Raw genomic sequence first — 23,052 nt, forward strand, 5'->3', positions numbered from 1 at the left:
CCCCATCTAAGAGCTTTTGGTTTAGGGCGAACGAATCAACACATGGACCAAACCTTAAACCATAAATTTTCTTCGAAGATGAGGATGAAACCTCCATCCAAGTATCAAAGCACGCGGCTTAAATTGAAGCATCAAAATGGGTATTATGCTTAATGGAGTGATGAACGGAAAAAATTGAAGGATCAAATATTTGGAAGCATAAAAGCCTTCAGAAATCAAATGAGAGTTCGTGCGATGGAATGAAGGAGCGGAAATGAAAATAATGGAGCCTATATATTCAAAATGGATGAAATTGTTCATCAATGGTTGAAAAGACTGAAAGGTACACACTACAATCAAATGATGCAATCTTACGCCGTCAGATCCAACACTTCAAATTGCACCTTTAGAAACAATTGTCGAGTCGATACGTTAGTCAAACCTCACAGTAGACACACATGTCAAAACACTCAGGACACAAGGCAAATGTAACCCCTAATGCTCATCCAAAAATCTATTTATACCTTCACCTCAACTTTGAGGAAGAAGTCTATAGGGATCAAGGGATACAGTGTACAAACGAGCTCCCACCTCGGGATCAACACATCAACATCGTTGTTTTCTTTCTTTCAAATTTCCTTGAAACATAAAATTTCAAAAACTTTTCACTTCAATACTATTAAATCCATTACTCATTGTATGACCAATCGTTATTTAGATTAAACCCAATAGTTATGGTATTTAGGCCATCAAAATCCGTTAAGAACATGGCAAAAAGTCACAATAAGTGGGTAAAGTGTGGGTCTACCAACGTGATCACCTCGACAAGTGCATTGTGTAACTCAGGAGCCGACCTACTGCACCACCTCGTGAAATACCTCATACCAGAACGACATGCAGAACATGACAGAGCCTTCCACGACATCTTGGGAACCGCCTCGTTCCATCATGTATGTCAACACAGCGTCCATAAGCTTTGTTGGATTAAAACGTAACCAACTTTCAAATAATTACCAAGCCTTTTCTACTTATACGGACCTCATTTGAACCGAGATAGGCGCCCTCACATGTCTCGGGTCCAATTATACTAAATAGACTATTAAATATGTCCTAAGTCATTCCTATTTCGGATGCGACGTGACTGAAACACCTCGTAACCAACCACACTGAGTCAGAGGGGAGATTACAACAACAATAAGGAAACTTATCATTAAATCCACAAGCACAGACATGGGGATCCACTAGGTATGATCACCTAATATTCCAATGATCTTATTGATTGATCATTTTGCTACACACTGGTACGTATACTTACTTGGAAGTTGAAATGCCTTTTACAAACACACGACTCCATCTGAAGAAGAAGCATATGGCCAGTCACAGTGGCTCCAACCATCGACGAAGGTGGAGAGACAACACCTATTCAGAAAGTTCACCCCATCCATTTTGTACACGAGCAGGTACAAAAGAATCGTGCAACTTTAATTGATCAAAAAATTTCATTCTCCATTTTTTTCTAAAAACTTTCACGTGACATCAAAAGGAACAATGACAACAATGATAACCTAAAAAAAATGATATTTGTATAATTATTTCGAGACAACTATCTCTGTCTCATCGGAATAATGATATTAGTACAATTATTATGTGACAACTTTTAAGACAATGTTATTTTTATCTCTTCTTATTGAACAAAAACAATAAATAGGGGAAAATAGAGCAAAAATACAACGAGAGTGTATGAGAAAAAGCTGCGTAAAAAATTGTCACAAAATAGTTGTGTGAATATCATTTATCACCTCACTATGTTCTTACCTTTTCCTTTCCTCTCAATTGTTTTTGCTCTAAAACAAGAAAAAAGGAAAAAATTATTTTTAAAATTGTCACAAAATGGTTGTATAATGTTTTTTTAATAGTTGTATAATTTTTTTTTTTTTTAAGAATAGTGGTATAAATATTATTTATTAAAAAAAGGTCTAAATATGTTTTTGGTCCCTATAAATATAGCAACTTTTCGTTTTAGTCCCTCTAAAATTTTCCTTCAACTTTCAGTCCTAAAAATTTTTTTCATCTTCACTTTTGGTCCATCTTTTAAAGTCAACTCATATGTAGAATTCATATTTTAGAATAAAATTTTGCAGAAAAATTTATAATATTATAAAGATCCCTCCAAAAAAAAAACTAGAATTTTTCTACTAAAACATGAATTAAATATGAATTTTTATATGTTTGGTGGTAAAAATATCATATTTAATTTATGTTTTGTTAAAAAATTCAAAAATTTTTTTTTAGTGATTTTTACAATATTCTACACATTTATGCAAAATTTCATTAAAAAATACAAAAATTTACTTAAAAATAGAGACCAAAAGTAGTGATTGAAAATTTTTAGAGGGACTAAAACGAAAAGTTGATATATTTATAAGGATAAAAAACATAAGCTATAAGCTCATGGTCAAAAAGTGTTACCAAACAGAGCTATTTTTGTCAAATGAGCTTATAAGCTAGAAGCTAAGAGCTAAAAGCTTTTGTTTGGTGTTTACCAAACACACCCTTAACCTTTAAAAAAAAGACAATAATGTGCTGTGTGGCATGGATCAGGCGTGCGTGAATGGCCATTTCATAATTTGAACTGAAACCAAAGGGTAACAACGACATTCCACATATTAATACACCTGTGCTAAGTAATTTCTACTTGATTTTGTGCTAATCGCGTAGGTCGGGTTGAGTCTTGCGCAGAGAGAGAAAAAAATCAAAAGAGGAGAGAGAGAATTGAAGAGAAGCTTCGCGCTGTTGCGTCAATGGCCGTTTAGGGTTTCTAATTGATCCAACGAAACTCAATCCCTTCACTCCAATTGTTTTCTCCTTCGTTCCTCTTCCTCTCATCGTTCCTCTTCCTCTCAAAACCCTAATTTACTTTCTCCTATATTGGGTATGCTTTTTATTGCTTTGAATTTTGAGGAGCTGTGATGGGAGCGCCGGAGAAATCTCAAACCAACGCTAGTTCCATGCAGGCAAGTTACTTCTATTCTAATTCGGAACCTTCAACCTTGCCCTTGGTTATAATTGATGCTTAATTTTACTGTTTGATTTTGTTTCGAGTTCGAACTTCAATTTAATTAATTTTGTTTGTTGAATGGTTTTGATTCAGTTAATTCATCAGGAGTTGTTTATTTTACTTCAACTCTTACATGTATCTTGTTATAGTTTGATTGCGTGGTTTGATAAACTTGTGCGTGTAATTTCTATGTTTTCTATTCAGTGATGGTGGTCCCATAAATATGTAGAATCGTAGAGGCAAATAATTTTATTCCACCTGAGATTTTTTTCTTTTTATGTATTTTGAAATGGAAATTGCTGGATTGTGCAGAATAAAATTTGACGACAAATGAAGAAGCTCACATATTTATGCTCATTGTTTGAGATTGTCAATTTTACCCTCCATTTTTTATATTATAACATTGTTCATGTATTGTAAGTTGTTTTCTTTGTTCGTCAAATTTTGTTTAACACTATTCGCACCGTTTAGCATTGCTCTTTTGAAATTGTGATATCATTTGTGCTTATTAATGTCTGATGAGAGTGTTAAGGATTCGAGTGATAATGATGGTCTTAGGTTCGGTCCCCAACTTTGGCAAAAACCAACAAATTAACAATTAACTTACTGGCATTGTATGTTACAAAAATATGTCAGATGATTTTAGCGGGATTATCAGTTTTCTTATTAGTGTGCACGAGAGCTAGATCGGCTGATATTAACCATGTGTTGTAAGCTAACCTATGATTTTGAAAGCGATTCCAAAGTCACAGTCGATGTTTTTCACACTTCAGCTAGACTTGCATCAGAGTTTGGTTCCATTATTAGTAAGATTAAAGATTTTTTGTATGTTGGTTCAAACTTTATGGTAGAGCTTACTAGGCAATAAGCAAATTCAGTTGCTCATACTTTAGCAAGGGCAGCCAATTATCGGGCTAGTCACCAGTTTTTTTTATTTTCCTCCCACTTGTATTGATGATATTCTTATTAATGAAATGAGTTGAGTTTGCTTTGCTTTTGTCAAAAAAAGAACCCCCCTTAGATTTTGTGGTAATAAGTCAGTCACATAAATAGTAAGTGGCACATGCACATACCCTTTAATAAGGGTACTTCCATCATTTGTTGCTCGGTATATGATAGGAATCAACTTAAAATTTAAGGACTAAGTCACTAATACTTAACCAACTCCTGTATTATTGGAAAAAACGGAAGTCCCACATGGGATAGATAAGACTCTTGTCAAGAGTTTATAAAGCGGAGGCACTCCTAACCTTATGAACCAGTTTTATAAGGATGAGTTAGGCCCCAAATTTCCACATGTATTAATTTCCACATGTATTGTTTCTTTAAAAGTTTGAGTGGCAACTGTGTTGGTATGTTTACGCCATAGAATCTAGGACATTGATAAATATGCTTATTGTTGTGGTAGATGTATTTGATTTTGTGGAAATTTTACTCCATGTTCACTTCAAATATTGAACATTTAATTTGTGAATTTTGGATAAACAGTCCGTTTGAGCTATAGATGAATTTCTCGATGACATATCCCAACACATCAATGCAATTTGGTTGGATAATACTCGAGATTTTATCTCTTTCTGAAACTTTTATCTGTTACTGTTGATGTTTGGCATGCACCAGTTATTGTTCAATTTATAGTCTTCCCATGCTGTAAGGCTAGGCGGTAACTTAATGTAAACACCATTTTCTTTTCTTGTTTTGTGGTGAGTATCATGTTATATTTTGCGTTACTTGAACGATAGAATGTCTTTTTTACTTATTGTCCTTAATTGACTGTTTTCCCCTATATGGGCTACATTTGCCAACACTCTTAAGGATTATATTTTTTGCCTCATTTGTCAACACCTTTTTAACCGTCCTTACTTCTTGTATAGGCTGGTCAGTTATTGTTTTTAACCAATTATCAATATTCAAAATTCACATATTGTAAATAAGTGAATTACAATTCACCTCTCACACCCATCACTATTGATCTTGGTGCGCGGATATGAATGGTGGGTGGTCCAAATCAATAAGCTTTGATTCCATAACAGGTTATGCCCATCACTATAGGGTTTGGTGCGTGGATATAAATGGCGGGTAACCCGGATTGATAGGCTTTGATATCATATTGGGTTTTTATATTGCGCTTAACTCATCCTTACAAAGCTGGCTTGTAAGGTGAGGGGTATCACTCTTTATAAATTCATCCCAGGCCTTATCTCTTTTCTATGTGGGACTTGGTATCTATTCAATACTAAGCATTTGCACTAAAACATCGGTAAATATGTAACTACAAGTAAGGGTAGTAGTTATCCTATCTGGTGTCAGTATCCCCTCACTAGACAGGTTCTGTATGGTATTCATAACTGAAAGAGAAAGGACCAGAATAATTTTGTCTTGAGGATGCATGATAATCATGTAGTTCTGTTTCTCATTTTTTCTTGTTTATCAATTAACTTCTCTTTTTTCTGCTGTGTATTCTGTTTATTTTTCTTTTTGTATTTTTGTACCCTTGGTTTTGTTTCCACCTATGATATTTTAAGAGAAATTAGAAGTTAGGACATTCTTGTTCAATTTGGCTCATATAATCCTTTATCTTTTTCTCTTCTGTTTTTGTTTGCAACTGCTAGTTTCGCTGTCCTGTTCCTCGTTGTTTTTTTGAAGTAAAAAAAAAGATGGCTTAGCAAAGTCATCATGATTTAGATTTCAGCTGTCTTCACAAGAGTAAGCAGTTGGTCTGCTCACATTCCCTCGCCCCAATATTACAATTTTAGGTGTTTTGAATTTCTTACATGGAGTATGTTTTTATTGCTTCTATATTGATATCGTCAGTGTTTGATAGGTATATGTGAATAAGTATTTTCTGTGGCTGAGAGGCTTATATATCAAAGATACTGTTTACTTAGTCTCTCTTCTAATTGGATTTCAGCGTGTCAAGGTGTACCGTCTGAATGATGATGGAAAATGGGATGACCAGGGTACAGGGCATGTAACTATTGATTATTTGGAGGTTTGTAAATCTTTTTTTGTGTACTTTCATATGTGACATAATGACTTGGTTAATTAGTTTATGATGGAACCCACAAAATACAGTGATGCCATTTGATTTATGTAGCAGAAAACACTTTATGGTTGTAGCTTTCATCTGTTCCCAACATGAGTACTTAATGTATACGCTTGACTTTCCCTTTGGAAGTGGTTGTTTCAAGGTGTAAAATCATTTGTAGTTATAGTTCACAGTGTTTAGTAAGTGCTTGGTAATCCTAGGAATATTAATTTAATTTTAAAAGGGTTAATAGTGCTTTAACCCCCTGTAATATAGGTCATTTCCGGTTTTACACCCAGTAAAATATTTTTTTTGATTTACCCCCCTGTAAAATATTTTTGTTTTGATTTACCCCCCTAGACACGCCATAGACTCATTTACGGTAATGATGGACACACAAAATTAAGACAAAAAAGGTTTTTAAAAGTAATATAATACTATTCTAAATAGGCATTTGAAAAATTCTTGTATGTGCACGTCTTTTCACATACAATCATCTTAATCTTTTATTACATTCTACAAGCATGATGATCAATATGTTAAATTTTTTAAATTTGAGAGCATTATTTTTCAGTTTTTTGGCAGGAAATGAATAGATGAAGGTGAATACTAGCGTATCTTGTTTTATTTTCTTTTTGTAATAAAGCAAATTGCTCAAGTTAGATGTGTATATAAATTTTCATTCTCAATTTAGATTGAGATATTTTACAAATGATGTTCTTATTTTTATTTTATTTTATTTATACTTATAATATATATGTACAAACACATACATATATGATTCGGTGTCGGCGTCCTATGTTTTTTACATTAGCAGTGTCGAATTGTCCGTGTCAGAGTCTGTGCTTCATAGAATAATACCGATGAGTTTTTTTATAATATGTTACGTTACATATGTGTTCATTTTAAGTCTCTAATAGGATGATTTGAGACTCGTAAAGTGTTAATTTCTTTTAACTTGTCTCCTTGTTAGCGAGTAAAATTAACAGACTTTAGAAAATGGAAATAGATAATGTATTTACAAAGTAAACGGGGCCTTACATTCTTTATCTCAATTTCATAAGAATAGTTTTACATGTCTTATAAAAACACACTACAATGTTTGTTTCTGTGCATGTTTGGAATCCATTTCGTGAGAGGAAAAAGTGATTCAAGAAACGTAAAATTGATTTTGACATGATCGAGTGTTATCATATCAACTAGAATTGTTTTTTCCACCATAATGTATTCTAATTTGAAGATGGAATTTAGAGCTTTTGCCACCATAATGTATATTCAATTTACATTTAACCAAAATCAATTTCATAAAATCATTTTTCGCCAGCCGTAGAACCAAACATGCATTTTAACTCCGTCCTTTGAATAATGAAATTATAGTATTTGATTTTAAATCATATTCTCCTTAGAGACTATTCAGTGCATTAATTTTACTGATGATCACTACTTTCTTATATCTGATTACTATTACATCTTCCCCCTTCCCAGTGATAAAATCAGCGTGGTTGACACTTAATAGTATTCAAAAGAATAAATGGTCAATACGCAAATGTATATTATTTGTAGCTGGTTTTTATTTTTCAAATGGACAGCCTTGAGATTTCCTGCATTCAAACTATATAAAATATCATATATTAATGCAGCGATCAGAGGATCTGGGCTTATTTGTTTATGACGAAGAAGACAATGAGACCATACTTTTGCATCGCATCAGTGCTGATGATATTTATAGGAAGCAAGAAGGTAATTTGCAACTTTATATGCTCTCTCTCTCACACATACCACACATCAATAATGCCTATTGCAATTCATTTATGCATGTGTGCATTTATACTTCATTGCATTTATCTGTTATTGGATGCTTTTGCTCTTCAGATTCAATTATCTCATGGAGAGATCCCGAATATGCCACAGAATTGGCACTCAGCTTTCAAGAGCCTAGCGGATGCTCTTACATATGGTAACAGAGTAACTGGTGATTTTAACCTTTTTTCTTTGGGTTTTGTTTGTCCCTGCTGTGGGTTGAGCTTACTTTGCTTGTTTCATTCAGGGACCATATTTGCAATGTGCAGAGGAATATGCAATTCAATACTTTAAATAGTAAGTGATGTAGATTTTTAATCTCATTACTAGCTCTGTTGGTAGGATGTGCTTGTGTGTCTGTCTTCCAAAAAGGACTATTTTATGTTACATATTATTTGGTATTGATGCTTCTTCGACCAAAAAGTTATGCTGAAGAATTTACCATTGTTACTATAGTGTTTTACCGTTGGTTTTGCTTTATTTGCTAAGTCAGATTATTTACTATTTATAGCCTATATCTAACTGTAGTGGCTGTATTTTTCTGTTGGTTATCAGATGAGTCATTTCAGAGCACTAACAGTGAGTTAAGGGAGTTGCCTGCTGTTGAACTAACAACACTCCCATTGATTCTTAAGGTTTGGGCTTTGTTTTATTCTCCTTGTTTATTTTTGTGGATTTTTAATATTAAATGTCATGTCCATCACATCTCTCTTCAATTTGTCTCCATTTGTCTTTTCATTACCAATAATTATTTTAGTCAAGATTATAAACTCTGGCTTTGTTTGCTTTTTGCCTACCATACATGAAATCTGAAACAACATTGGGAATTCCGTTGATTTATGACCTGTTTGTTTTGCTAACTATATCTTATCTCATTTCGTGTTTCTTGAATAAATCTTTGAAAACTGGAAACAAGGGAAAACAAGGTGGTATTTTTGTAATTAAGAGTTCTCAATTGATTTAGAGTCTATTTGGTTGGAGAAACCATTTCTTATTTCTTGCATAGATATTTGAAAATTGGGAAACGAAGTGAAAACAAATGGTGGTTTCATTAATGAAAATAAAAACAGAAAACATTATGATGTTTTCCCAAACTAAACAAGCCCTTAGTTTCTTAAGTTCCCAAAGAGACGTGATTTCTCGACTAACATTTTTATAGCAGCAATATCTCCCTGCCCTCCGTCCCTCCTATTACAATCCATCAACTTGGTCTGTAATGCATACTTCAGAAACTCAGAAAGCCATCTCTATCAGAGTTTCAGAAACTCAAAAATCTGAAGGGAGAAATAAATCTGAATAAATATTAATTATTAAATTTAATAAACTATCTTTATCGAAGTTTTGGAAATTCTGAAAACTGAAGAGAGGAATAGATCTGAATATTTGTGCCCTGACATTCTGAATATTTGTGCCCTGACATTATGAAATGAAAATTCTATATAGTACATGTATATATAGTGACACTGTTTGATGAAGGCAGTTACCGACAGCTGCAAGCCTGCAACTGCTTCTAATTGAATTATAACTGGCTTTACAAATTGTGAGCTAAGCAAAGCTATAGTACTCAGCTTTCTGCGAGACATACGAAAGGGAGGAATATTACGCACCTCTATCAATCTCAAAGACGTGCTCTACTTTAGACGTGTTTGTGTACTTTCTAGAGTACATTGTTTCTAACCCTACTAAAAGGGTCATCTTCTTAACCCGAGTTACTGAAACATGTTCCTCTGACCCACGATTGAAAACACTCCATCTTTCCCAACCCTAGAGTGTGGTCGCAAGTTCTACCACTGGAACCAGAATCACAGAATCCATTCGAAGATCGTGGATTTTACAATTAACAGAAGTGATTATACACGATTTCACTAATTTACGATTCTGGGCGTAGTCATGATCCTTCAGGGAAACCATAATCTTACGATCATACGATCATACAATTAAAATCCCGATTTTGGCTACCACGACTTCTATAGTATGGTGTTATCAAAAAGGTTTGTTGGTGACTCCACATTTAGAATGTAGAAGTGTTAATGCAAAGTTGTTTGTTATGATACCTGAATCGTGCTGAAGTACATATGTAATTTAATGGTTTTTGTGTAAACCGATTCTGTATCATTCTCATCTAATAAAACAAATTTCATTCTCACCATGCTGTTGCTTCTGAGATACTGATTTTCTCTTCATTCTTATCCAATAAAAATCATAAAGTCTTTGCACTGTTGATTGTAATACAGCAGCCAGAGAATGATTTTAATTTGAATACCGTGCTCCTTATTGAAGATTTTTTTTTTGTGTGCAAGTAACAATCTGCTTTTATCCATGAAACATCAATTTCATTTTGATCATTTTTGGTTTTGTTTGCAGACCGTTGTTGACAGCAGCATTTCAGATCAAATACGACTAACAGAGCTACTATCAAGTAATGTAAGCTGCCGTTAACTTTGGGTATTTATGCATACGTCTTTATACCTTTCACTGCATAATTTGTTTTTGCCTCACTGTTGCTATATATTTGTAAGTCATTAAGTTTATATTTTTTGATTGCAAACCTTCCCCTTTTATAGTAATGATGGCAATATTTGTTAACATTCTTTGCCGTTGAGTATGCTATGCTATAGTGATTCATATGGTAAACTAGGGTATGACTTTTTTCATCTCATTTTCTCGTGTATTGGCAAACTCACTCTCTGTTCTTTGCATGGAGGGCATTAAATGCATGCAGTAAAGTTTTCAGTTATATCTTTGTATGATGGTATTGTATGCAAGTGATCTAAGACTGAAGAGTTCCAGATTTCTTTGTATAAGATGTTTATTTTGTGCCGTAAGAAATTCTTATCTACAAATAATTACGGATGAAGTTGTTATAAGGTGTTAGGAAAAGAATCATATTTCCTGAAGATGTTGTGTCTGGTCATGCAACGGCTTTGTATGGCATAGCACTTGGGGCATATGGCATTTTGATGATGATTATCCTGTGAATTTCCAATTGTATTATAAGCATGAAGCCTTACTGTGGATTGCTAATATCCATTTTATGTGCATCATACGTTTGGTTACATGGTGCTTTGTGTTTTCTTTTTCGTCTGTGTTTTAAAGTCTATATCACATCAATCATCTGTATGACTATGCATAATAGGTACTCTGTGTATATATATTTTAATATTCATCCTTTTTCGTCTGTGTTTTATAATGTAGCAAGAATTTTTTCGGAAGCTGATGGGGTTATTTAGAGTGTGTGAAGACTTGGAAAACATGGATGGCCTTCACATGATTTTCAAAATCGTCAAAGGGATCAGTCAGTATTAATTTTTGCATGATATTAATTTTGAATCCCATTTTATCATTATCGTTTTAATTTATTCCTGTAATCTGTACTCTTGCAGTTTTACTTAATAGTCCAACAATTCTTGAGAGAATTTTTAAGGAAGAATTTATAGTGGACATCATCGGTGCCCTTGAGTGTAAGTGCATTCTTCCGAAATTAATTTCCCAATCGAGTGATACTTTCATTCAGTGATCATCTATGATAATATATTTCTGTTCTCCGCCTGTTTTTCTTTTAAATTTTAAATATATCTTGATTGTGTTATAACAGTCCTTAACTGCTCACAGTGGTTTCAGTTAAGGCGATATCATTGATTTAGATGGTTTCATTTTAATGTCTTCATTCTTTTTCCTCTTCTTATTTGGATTGCTGAACCGCCTGTTTTAGCAATATGCAGATGATCCGGACATTACTTGTGTTCAGCATCATCGTAAATTCTTAAAGGACCATGTTGTTTTTAAGGAGGTATTTTTCACTCTATATTCCATTTTTAGAGAGCTGCAAGGCTGTGTGTAGATCTAAAGATGTGGAAGAATTTTTTACCTTATTTGTATATTGTCTATTTTCTCTTGTAGGCTATACCTATAAAAGATCCCAATGCACTAGCGAAGATACATCAGACATATAGAGTTGGTTATTTGAAGGTTTGACTCCTTTTTGAGACTTCTATTGCTGACCCCTTTTCTTCAATGTGAACTAACTTTCTTTTCTCATTTTCAGGATGTTGTTTTGGCCAGAGTCTTAGATGACGCTACTTGTGCAACCATTAACTCCATAATACATGCAAACAATGCCTTTGTAAGTTATGATTATCAGATAAAGAAATTACATCATTTAACATAGTTGTCTTTTATTGTTGAGTGATCTGTTTTTTTTTTTTTTTTTTTCCTTTTCTAGGTTATTGCCATGTTGAAGGATGACAATACATTTATCCAGGAGTTGTTTGCTAGGTTAAAATCACCCACAACCTCTCAAGAATCAAAAAAGAACTTGGTAGGTTTTGATACGATATCATATCATTTGCTTCCGTCTATACTAGTATTAGTATTTTAAGAATTTTGATATTTATTTCTAGGATTGTATGATGTGATCCAAAACATATTTTGTTTATTTCCACGAATTTTAGAAAAATATTCCCAGGAGTTTAAAAACATATTTTGGTTTTTGAAAGATTCCTTAGAAGTAAATTCCTATCATTGCATTCCTGGAAAGGTATTCCTGTGAATAGTATTTGCATCCATGAAAAAAATACCCCATTGCCAATTTGCAGGCTAGCAAAAAGTATGTAACGGGGATTGAGTTCTACTCACACTCTCTTCTCCTGAATGCTCCCTCAGTTTCAAAACGAGTGTTGTCTAAGGTTTTTATGCACAACTTAAAAAATCCAAAGAAGTTGTCAAAAGACATGGCACTTTTACTAAACTAACCTTATTAAGTATTGATGAGTTTCTCACCATCATAAGTGCAATGTGAAATATAATGCTTTGGAAGTAGTGTACATACATGATAATTAGACGGCACAATTGGAAAAAATAATTATTTCTACATTGAAAAGTGGAAATGACATTTTGAAACACATTTTATTTGCTAAAGTGACATTCATTTTGAAACAGAGGGAATAACAATTCTTGAATCCTCAAATTTGGGAACATAGTATCCTAATTCCTACAAGTTCCCCTTTCATCCTGCTGCCTAGGACTAAGAGATAGCTTATTGGGATTTTATTACTTCTCTTAGTCAAATTTTATCAGATGTAACAGTTTGAGGATACTATGATCAATGGATCATAGTTTCCAAATGATTCATGGCTATAAAACTATCATGTAGTGAGGCTTAATGTTAGTGTGTTGCTTCCTATCTTGTATTTTTATAATGGATAGATGTTAATGCTGGCCTTGTTAGATGCTCATGAATCATGATTTTCCTAGGATTCTTATTTTAAACATAGTTTGCCTCTTATGTTGGATGGACAGGTCCATTTCTTGTATGAGTTTTGTAGTGTAAGCAAGAGCTTGCAGATGGTCCAGCAGCTTCGGCTTTTTAGGTAAGTTACATTGATATCGTGACACAACCTGTTCTGCTGCTTGTCTTCCTTTAAATTTAAACATTAGTTACTGTTGTTCAATTGATTGTCTATTTTCTATTAAGTACTTGTTATGCATATAAAAACTCTTCCTTGCTTGTTTTTCCATACTTTGTTTTGGGGATTTATGGTAGCCTTCAGTGGAGCCAGCTCTCCTTGGTCTGTTATTAATTTCCTATCTGAGATCACATGGATCTAATTAGAGATTTTTGACCAAGTCTTGCTGGAAATTTCATTTTGTTAAATTTTGTGTGCAACATGTTATTTAACATACTTACGAAATAGCAAGTTTGTACTCTGCAATCAACATACAACAGTTGACAGAGGAATCTTTTGATATATAATTGCGAAAAGTTATTTTTGCAGTAGCTGCTTTTGAATGGAACTGGTATAAGTTACCTCTAACAACACACTTTTGATTCGGAACATTGATACCTAATTCATTCCCATCACTTTGTTTTGCCATTTATTCTACATTTTGGGTGTCTGTTGAATCCCATTGTTTGGTAGCTTCATATTTTTGTATGTTTGTAGGGATCTGATGAATGAAGGCATCTTTGACATTGTCAGTGAAGTTCTGCAAAGTCAAGACAAGAAACTTGTGCTAACTGGGTATTGATTCTTCCTTTTCTCAGTTGTCTATATAAAATTCAGTTGGCTGTTCTGTTTGTACACTCCTTTATGATTAATTTCTAATAGGAAATCATTGTGATGGTTGCAGAACAGACATCCTCCTTCTTTTTATGAATCAGGATCCTAATCTTCTGCGGTCATATGTTGTTCGGCAGGAAGGAATTGCTCTTCTAGGACTCTTGGTATGCTTTTTGTATGTAAATGGGATCATATTCGTTTTTGGATGACTTGCAGTGTAAATAATTTACAGAAATCAAATAACCTACTAGCTAAGCCTATATGTGTGTATGTGAGTGTATGCTCCCTCTTTTAAGTTTTGTGTTTGACAGTAATTTAGCTTTGAAAGTTTGGTTATATACATTATTTTTAAGTGGAAACTTGTGCCAAAATTCAGTTAATAAATTTTGTTTTAGGTTTTGCTGAACAAAGTGTTTCTTAGCTTACTCAGAATTGCCATTGTATTTTAGCTTATTCATTGGATGGTTCAAAATTTAAAAATAGTACCAGGTGCAGATCCTTTGGGCAGTCCCAATTCTAACTGAAAATCTGAAGATTATTTGGAGACAAATAAGTGTGAGGTTTGCACTTATGATGCGTATAGACAGTGTAGTCTTGCTAAAAAACGAGGCCATGCAGAAGATATGGGTTTATGTAAAGAAAACTCTCGCTATTAGGGGCAGAGTGATCCAAGTGCAGTTGCAGAAGTCAGAACTACACTGATTTGTTACAACTGATAATTATAACCATGCCTAACTGAATCGAACATATTAACTATACTCTAAATTCAACTTATATTAGTTGATCTGTTATGTATCTAATGGTTTTTGGAGTCCTGCATGTAATTATTGGTCATGCTATCATGTACAGGTTAAGGGAATGGTAACAGACTTCGGAGAGAGCATGCACTGCCAGTTTCTTGAGATTCTTCGTATTCTATTGGACTCGAGCACATTGTCTGGACCACAGGTATCTTTCTCTGTATTTGCTTGGACCTGTTATCTCAAACCTTGATCGATAATTTATTGACTTCAGTTTCATTTCTGGATATTAGTTGTTTTGCATTTTCTTTATTTCATAATGGTTGCATTTAGTTTTAAATTGTTACATGTCTTTATGACATATAATTTATACTGAACCTTTTGTTGGCATTATTCTTTGTCTATATTGGATGTTGCAGTCGGCCATCTTGAGTTTTGATTTGGTTAAGAGGAGGGGTTGTTCGTCCCATTTTGCAAGTTTGTCATAGTTTTGCATTTGTGATGGATTGGCTATTTAACTTGAGTTTCAGAGTTATGTTTTATAGTATACTCTATTCACCAATTGTTGAAAAAGAACAAATTTAAGTTTGTTTGTGCAGGTGTAATATTTGAATGTTATGTATTTGCTGATTTGTTGGAAAAAGTTGTCAGTTACACTGTGTTTGGTAGAGGTGATTTATGAGAGAGAGAAATAGGTGAGAGAGAGATACAAGAGAAATGCTACATCCACCGCGTTTGGTTGAGGAGAGAAATAGAGAAGAGAGAGACCAAATAGGTGGGTCCCACCACTTTTAGCTCTCTTCTCTCATATGCGAAGAAAGAGTGAAGAAAGTGATTTTTTTCCTTGCTTTTCCATTTTTACCCTTGTCAGTCTTGGTGGTTTCCTTTCTCATAACTTCTGTTTTTGTTGTCCCATAGTTCCATAACTGGCTTTCACCACTAGATCTATCATCTCTACTTCCCCTAAGAAACCATTTTTTTACCCATTGTAAGTGTCTTTTATACCTGTGGAGTGGGTCAAAACATAGAAATGTGGTGACTTGAGATTTGAGAAGAATTGGGAAAGTAGTGAGATAGAGAGTTATCGGAAAACAAGCTCTCAATCTGGAAAGGAATTGGGTCTGTGTGTTTGTATTTGTTTCATTTTATTTTGTTAAGATCTAATCAATTTGGTTGAATTGATATCGTGTTTTACCGATTGATTTTTTTATAAAATTCGTATAATGTTATTAAATTTACGTACATTTTATCATAAAAAAAAAAAAAATTTACGTACATTTTAGTTGAGAAAATTAAATGCATTTAGCTAATTAAAAATAAAAGATTAAATCAAATTTGATAGAAAAAATGGGAAATTTTTTACGGTAATGAAAAGGGGACATAAACAGTATAAAATCATATAATAATATTCTTAAAAGATTGTACTTGGTGTAAATATATGTAATTTTTAACAAAAGGATATTTTTGTTTTTTTACAAATTAAACACACTTCTCTCTCCTCTATTTCTCTTCTCTTTATATTAATCCAAACAATACCTCAAATCTACTTTATTTCTCATCTATTTCTCTCTTCTTATACTCTCTCTCACCTATTTCTCTCTTTTCACTTTCTTCTCGCAACCAAACACACCCTTAAAGTTTCACGTAAGATGGGAGTCTTTTTTCTATGTTGTTTCATTGACTGCTTTAGTTTTATCTGACAGAGGGACGCTATCATTGACATCTTCTTTGAGAAGCATTTGGGTCATTTGATTGAGGTTATAACAGCGTCATGTCCTTCAGAAAATACTGCCGATGCTAATAAATCAATAGGTCCTGGACAAAGTGTTCAATTTCAGCGCAGAACAAAACCGGAGATATTATCAAATATATGTGAATTACTATGCTTTTGTGTCCTCCATCACCCATACAGGATAAAGTAATGCCTTCTTACTCTGCATAAATCAGACTGAACTCCATGCTGTTAATCATGAAAATTTTGCTTATGGACCACTTCTTGCTGTTTTTAGGTGCAATTTTCTTCTCAATGATGCAATTGTAAAAGTTCTGCTATTGACACGGAGAGCAGAAAGATACTTAGTAGTCTGTGCTGTCCGGTTTGTTCGAACTGTTCTCTCCCGCAATGTAAGTTTTAACATTCACGCACTATTTTTTGTAATGAAATTTGGGGAAATTGTCAATTGGTTGAAGAAAAAGATGTTACTAGTTTACGGGTCTCAGTTTTGTCAATAGCAGCTTCACTGACAACATAGTGTCATGTGGTTATGTAGGGAGTCCCCACTATCATGAAATACTGTAAATATTTGATACAATTTACAATTCCCAATTTGAAAAATTACTTCTTGATTCTAAATTTTGAATAGTTATTTGATATCCTTACGGGTCAGTTATAATTTATAAATTACAATTTTTCACCTTAGATTTTCCTAAGTTTTTTTATTTTTTTTAAAACATTAGAGCTATATTCTATCTTTTGCAAAAAAAATTCATCTTGAGAACGAATAATTTTTTGAAGAATCAAATTAAATGTTATTTGTTATATCAGCAGAGTTTGATTGTCTACTTTACATCTACTACATCTGACAATTTCAAGTTTTAACCTTCAGGATGAGCATATGATAAATTATTTCGTTAGGAATAACATTCTCAAACCAATTATAGACACCTTTGTTGCTAATGGCAATCGCTATAATCTTCTCAATTCTGCTGTTCTGGAACTTTTTGAGTATATTCGGAAGGTATTGAACTTTGATGAGCATTCATTTGGATCTTAAATTCCCCAACTAAAAGAACGTTAACTGACAATTTTTTATTGTGCAGGAGAATAACCTGAAATTATTGCTAAAACACCTAGTTGATTCTTTTTGGGATCAACTGGTAAAGTTTGAGCATTTGGTTTCAATTCGCTCGCTGAAAGTAAAATATGAGCAGGTAATTTTTTTTTTCCTCCATGATTTCTGGGCATCATCACATATGTTTGAATTTAAATGCTTGCTTGCAGTGTGTGGATAATGGTGGGAACAATGCTGGTGCGGTAATGGACCTTAGAAGAAGAATTGATGAGCGTGCTGTAGAGAGAGAAGAAGAAGAACGCTACTTTAATGAGGACAGGTACATATCTTCTTTCTTAACTACTATAAGATTTTTTATTGTTTTATGTAATTGTTGTGGAGTCTGAACTTGGAAAAATTTGATCAGTGATGAGGAGGATGCAGCGTCTCCATCTGTTTCACGTGATCATAAAGGTCATCAACAACCTATTGTGTCCAATGGAGTTACTTCAAACCATCCGCAGCCAAGGTAGACTTGTCTATTTTATTTGTTCATTTTTCCGAAGTCCATATGTGATAAAATGTTTTCATTTTGATTTACAGTCGAACGTCACTGGTTGACTATGAAGATGATGAGGATGATGAAGATTATAAACCACCACCAAGAAAGCAGAAAGAAGTATCAGAGGAAGATGAAGGGATAATGGAGTCTCTCAGGCTGAAAAGAAAACTTCCTTCACAGGACAGAGAGCCCGAACTTGTGAAGAAGCAGAAGTTAACAAAGAATTCAAAATCTAAAGATAGTGTCTTTGCTGCCTTGTGTTCAACCTTGAGCCAAGCTGTGCTACCTAGTAAGAAGTCTGCAATCAATATTAATACGGGTGCTCGAACAGTTGAAGGGAGGGTGAGTTCTAGTGAAGACAATCAGGAAGACAGACAAAATGTTTCTAGAAGCAGCTCTGATAATAGCAACACAGGGGCTGAGGATAACCATGTAGAGAAAGATACATCAGCCTCTAGAAGCCTTTCCGACTGTTTGCATGCAAAATCAGATAACATACAACTGGGGGGCGAGGAACGTCCACTGGTTCCCCCTAAATCTTCGCCAGAGATGGCTGTAAATGGATCATAGGCTTCTACACTCATACAGGATGGCAGATTGTTTGTTCTGTTTGACGCATAAATTTGCTGGTGGCCGAGTGGTTGCTGACTAGTGACTATCAAAGAAGCATGCTTTTTAAGACAAGAATTTTACCTTGAAGGGTGTAAATTCTGATTATTCGTTGCATTGAAAGCACGTGGTGTGGAGGCAGTACTGTACAGTGCCAGAGTTGGGAGAATATTAATACAGAAAAGTCGTCGTTGCTTTCACATAACTTTTCTGAGCAATAGTTCTGTAATTTTCTCGTCTCCAAATTTTACCTCTTCCAGCTCATTTATTTACTTTTATAGTTTTTTTCGGAGGACAAAATGCGTGGATGAGAGGTGATATTTTTTGTCATTATTCCTCTTTTCAGTTATTTGAACTTAATGATAGGGGCGCCAATATTTTGCCCTTCACAAGTTTTTCTTGTATTTTCTTTTACCTCGCCCTGTTTTTGTCAGTGGATGTCGGTAGGTATGGATATATGTGCAGTGTGTTTCTATGGCCATTTTTTCACGAATGTACTTGTGAATCATCATCATCCATTGTAAATCTGTATGAAACTGTTGCGTATGCAGTGTTCTCGTCTTGCAGGCTCTTTCACATCGTAATTGGATTACATTTAGCTTTCATGCGTTAGTCCTATTATGTGTTTGCTGTGTGGACTATGATCGTACTAGGAATATTTTTTGTAATCAATGGCAAGTGACATTCAGAGCTTAACGAGCTAATTGTTTGAATCTCCGAATTTCAGGAGCTATCTCAAAATTGTACTACTGAGTCATGGTGTACTCCATTGTGATTGATATATTTGGTGTATTCTTTGTTCAAAATAGCTCGTATTTCCTGTGGTTGAGCTAAACCCTGGCTAGTCAAAAATACACACGAAGCTTTTAGTAGCATCAACTTGCAATTTTTATGGTGGAATACATATCAAATATGCATTAGGGAATTCGATCTTCACCACAACATATCGAGATTGACTACGGTTCAGTTCACTAAAAATCATAATTATTTTTTTAATTTACTTTTTGAAGGGACACTAGTTTAAATCATTAAATTTTATTATATCAAACATTCATTTACATCAAAAAAAAATCCAAACGCCAATGCGTGATGTATGGACGATGCATAAATTATGCAAGGTTTGAGGTTCGAACCCCGGCCACTACAAAAAAAAAAAAAAACAATTTTGTTTGCAAAATAAGGTTGAATCAAATGTACTTTATTTCAAACCTAGGCATAATCATGCAAATAATACCAACATTACGTTTGTTAAGTATGGTTTTGAATTGAGTCAAAAAAACGGAGTACGGTTTTGAATTTGAATCTTGTTAAAATATGTGGTTTGGTGGTGAAATTCTACGAAAGGGAGTCCGTCAAATTTCTTAGCATCAAAAACATAACCAACGGAATTTTTCACAAAATAACTATCTTTATTTTCAAGATGGATACGAGAAATAAGTTTGCAAGGCCAAAATAAAATGTTAAACATGATAATTTGAAATAATTTTTGGCCTTAATTCTTTGAAAAAATAATTTAAACCTATGTAAACCCATGTAAGATATATCATCGACATTGTTTTATGCATTGAGGAGGATTCACATGATCACACTTTCATGAGTATATGATAGTTTTTTATACTAAAAATGACTGCTTTGTATAACTTTTTTTCCTTCATATTAGAATCGTTTCCTATATCTATCTAGTCTTGTTAGCACGATTTTTTTTTTTTAGAGTACCATTAGATTTATTATACTTTACAATTTGTCTAATGTTTCAAGGATTTGCATAAAAAACATATTTGAGTATGAAACCTCAAAATCAGTTCGATTTGGATCGTGGGTGGAAGAAGAATTGGTCGTAAGTAGCAACAAAGTAGTAGTTACTAACAAGGTGAAGTGGATACAATTACATGGGTTGCCACAAACTTCGTACCCACGTTGTCTAGGAACATCCACGTGTGTGTCAATGTAACACGTGTTCTTCAAAGCACTACTCCTATCTTATGTCGGTTATTTTCTTCATGTACGTAACTCCTTTTCTTTTGTTATTATTATTTCTCTCTAAGTGTGTGTATTCTGTTTTGTGTAGTTACGTAGAAATTAATCAAGATTAAGAAGATGAACAGCAACAGTAACTTGGAGACTCGTACTCTTCTTGATGAACTTAGTGACTTTAATAAAGGGGGACTTTTCGACTTTGGTCACCCTCTTGTTAATCGCATTGCTGAGAGTTTTGTTAAAGCTGCTGGGGTACGTTCATCAATTTAATCATTTCATTTGTGTGCACCATTGTAATACATTGTTGTGTAAAAAGTTTACATTGTAAATAGATCACAATCGGTTATCATACATGACATGTGATCGTTGTTAGTTATAATTGAAGTCTAATGTTTTCAATGATTCGATGATTATGATTCATTGATCCTAACAAAGATCTTCATAGTTACTGTGTATACAAATTAAACCAAATTATTTTTACAAATGCAATCTAATCACAAGGCATATTGCATATTTATAACTGCATATATTGTTAATGTGTAACAATTTTTTTTTATCATGTTGATATGAAGTTATTATTATATATTTATTATGTTTCATTATCATTTTATATTAAATCTCTAATGTTTCGAAGTTTAGAGTTGATCATGTATTCCTTGATTTCTTTCAGATAGGAGCAGTTCAAGCTGTGTCCCGTGAAGCCTATTTCACGGCTATTGAAGGTGTACTGCATTACAATTCCCTCTTAACACTTCTTTTCTCACTTTTATTTTAAAAATCATCTTTGTAAAACTGATAAATTAGAGTTAGATTTGAATACTAACCGACGAAATTTGATGTGTGTGTATTATATTTGATATGGTAACCCACATTTAGTGTGTCAAATTTTGGTGCCTCCCTTGTGGATATTTGTTAATACATGTTAATTTGATATTTATTATAGGTACTGGGATTGATAATGCTGGTGGAATGCCTCCAGAAATATCTGGAGCCAAGAAAAATCGTTTTCATGGTCTTAGAGGTATACTAAAATTACAAAAGAAAAACTATGCTGAACCAGTAAATTCAGAGCATAGATATTTAATATGAATCTAGATGAGTTTTTTTTTACCAATCTTAAAATGAGTTAAAATAGTAACAACATTTTCTTTCGATTTTTTGCACATACAGGAGAGACCAGCAGTAAATCCATTGAGGCAATGGTGAGTTCGTATGTACAGGAGAGTTATTGCCTTGCATTTGCTTATGTGAAATTGTATTTTCAATATATGCAAAAACATGTTGGCCTTTTGGTTTAATTGTTGTCTTTTTTCCTTCATCAGGTAAAAAACACAGGGAAAGAATCCTTCCAATGGGGTAATCATACATTCTCTCAACTTGAAGAGACCTCGTTTGCTCCTATATAATATGTGAATTTGGCAATTTTCCAATAATTAGGGACTATTTTATAGTTTTATATAATAATTTATTAATGCGAAACTTGTATAGCATATGCGAGTATGTCCACATTTTCGCGTAGCACGTGCCACATGTGTTTACGTCAATAACTTATTTTCTTTAGTTATTGCGTATAATAGTTATCTAGAAGGATTGTGGAAATGATCCTTCAAATTTTTCGAAATATGCAGGGTTGGCTGCAGGACTATATTCAGGACTCACATATGGGATGAAGGAAGCTCGTGGTACTCATGACTGGGTAATGTTCTAAATAACTAAATATATGATACCTTTCATTGGTGTAAACAATAGTATGATATAAATGCTTATGTTACATGTGCTCTAAAAATATTTGATTAATTATTTATTCTGTTTTGTGCAGAAAAATAGTGCAGTTGCTGGAGCAATCACTGGGGCAGCACTTGCATGTACATCAGATAACACATCTCATGAACAGATTGTGCAATGTGCTATTACCGGAGCCGCGATTTCAACTGCTGCAAATCTTCTAACAGGGATATTTTAAATCTGTTGGGATTTTTAGCTTTGTTTTTAATCTTCCAATTTGGTACTTGTTTAAAATTAACTTGTAGCATTTAGCAACTCTTTCTTTCTGAATTTGTAGTTCTTTTTGTCAAATGCTTTTGAATTATAATCCAAGTAAGCCACCAGTACTACTTTCTCTACCATTTTATAGTGAAAAATGAAAAGAAAAGAGAAACTTGATGTTAACAATTTTTATGTAGAAACTTGATTTTTTGCGGGTGGCATTTGCCATTTTGTTCTGTTTCACACACTATTCAAATTTGGTGGGTGACAGTGTGGCAGTTGTTCTGTGTACAAAAATGAAAGGACAGTACAACACAAGAGTATTAACAAAATTCAAAATATATTTTTTTTTTTTTCAAGTGGCTAGAATCCAAAATAAGGTGAATAAGTGGGGTGTCCGGGGTTCGAACCCCGGGTCCTGCATATAATAATGCATTGTCCTACCAACTGAGCTATACTCACAAGACACAAAATTCAAAATTT

At 33.6% G+C, this 23,052-nt stretch overlaps 2 protein-coding genes across 2 annotated transcripts; both read left to right on the forward strand.

The window, feature by feature from the left end:
• Positions 1-2,695: 2,695 nt before the first annotated feature.
• LOC146902685 (uncharacterized) lies at positions 2,696-19,156 on the forward strand. The gene is made up of 24 exons (XM_085732548.1): positions 2,696-2,993; positions 5,949-6,029; positions 7,706-7,805; positions 7,938-8,022; positions 8,113-8,162; positions 8,421-8,500; positions 10,230-10,289; positions 11,061-11,160; positions 11,249-11,326; positions 11,588-11,655; positions 11,766-11,834; positions 11,911-11,988; positions 12,088-12,183; positions 13,164-13,234; positions 13,808-13,885; positions 13,995-14,088; positions 14,774-14,872; positions 16,368-16,582; positions 16,674-16,788; positions 17,271-17,402; positions 17,485-17,595; positions 17,666-17,775; positions 17,863-17,964; positions 18,039-19,156. The coding sequence occupies exons 1-24, from the start codon at positions 2,949-2,951 to the stop codon at positions 18,565-18,567; spliced, it is 2,646 nt and encodes an 881-aa protein (XP_085588674.1). The 5' UTR covers positions 2,696-2,948; the 3' UTR covers positions 18,568-19,156.
• Positions 19,157-20,214: 1,058 nt separating this feature from the next.
• ATOEP16-2 (Mitochondrial import inner membrane translocase subunit Tim17/Tim22/Tim23 family protein) lies at positions 20,215-22,755 on the forward strand. The gene is made up of 8 exons (XM_085732551.1): positions 20,215-20,590; positions 20,675-20,835; positions 21,254-21,305; positions 21,527-21,604; positions 21,754-21,785; positions 21,906-21,939; positions 22,212-22,279; positions 22,403-22,755. Exons 2-8 carry the CDS (start codon positions 20,704-20,706, stop codon positions 22,544-22,546), a joined length of 540 nt encoding a protein of 179 aa, XP_085588677.1. The 5' UTR covers positions 20,215-20,590; positions 20,675-20,703; the 3' UTR covers positions 22,547-22,755.
• Positions 22,756-23,052: the final 297 nt, after the last annotated feature.

Source organism: Medicago sativa, chromosome 8 (genome assembly GCF_051527215.1).
Source record: "Medicago sativa cultivar Bolivia chromosome 8, Bolivia_mono, whole genome shotgun sequence".
Classification (NCBI taxonomy): Eukaryota; Viridiplantae; Streptophyta; class Magnoliopsida; order Fabales; family Fabaceae; genus Medicago; species Medicago sativa.

Coding starts and splice junctions, on each gene's coding strand:
- LOC146902685 (XM_085732548.1), top strand. CDS start 2,949: ATGGGAGCGCCGGAGAAATCTCAAACCAACGCTAGTTCCATGCAG. Junction 8,501..10,229: donor CACTCCCATTGATTCTTAAG/GTTTGGGCTTTG, acceptor TTTTGTTTGCAG/ACCGTTGTTGACAGCAGCAT. Junction 16,583..16,673: donor CATCACCCATACAGGATAAA/GTAATGCCTTCT, acceptor TGCTGTTTTTAG/GTGCAATTTTCTTCTCAATG.
- ATOEP16-2 (XM_085732551.1), top strand. CDS start 20,704: ATGAACAGCAACAGTAACTTGGAGACTCGTACTCTTCTTGATGAACTT. Junction 20,836..21,253: donor GTTTTGTTAAAGCTGCTGGG/GTACGTTCATCA, acceptor GATTTCTTTCAG/ATAGGAGCAGTTCAAGCTGT. Junction 21,940..22,211: donor GAAAGAATCCTTCCAATGGG/GTAATCATACAT, acceptor CGAAATATGCAG/GGTTGGCTGCAGGACTATAT.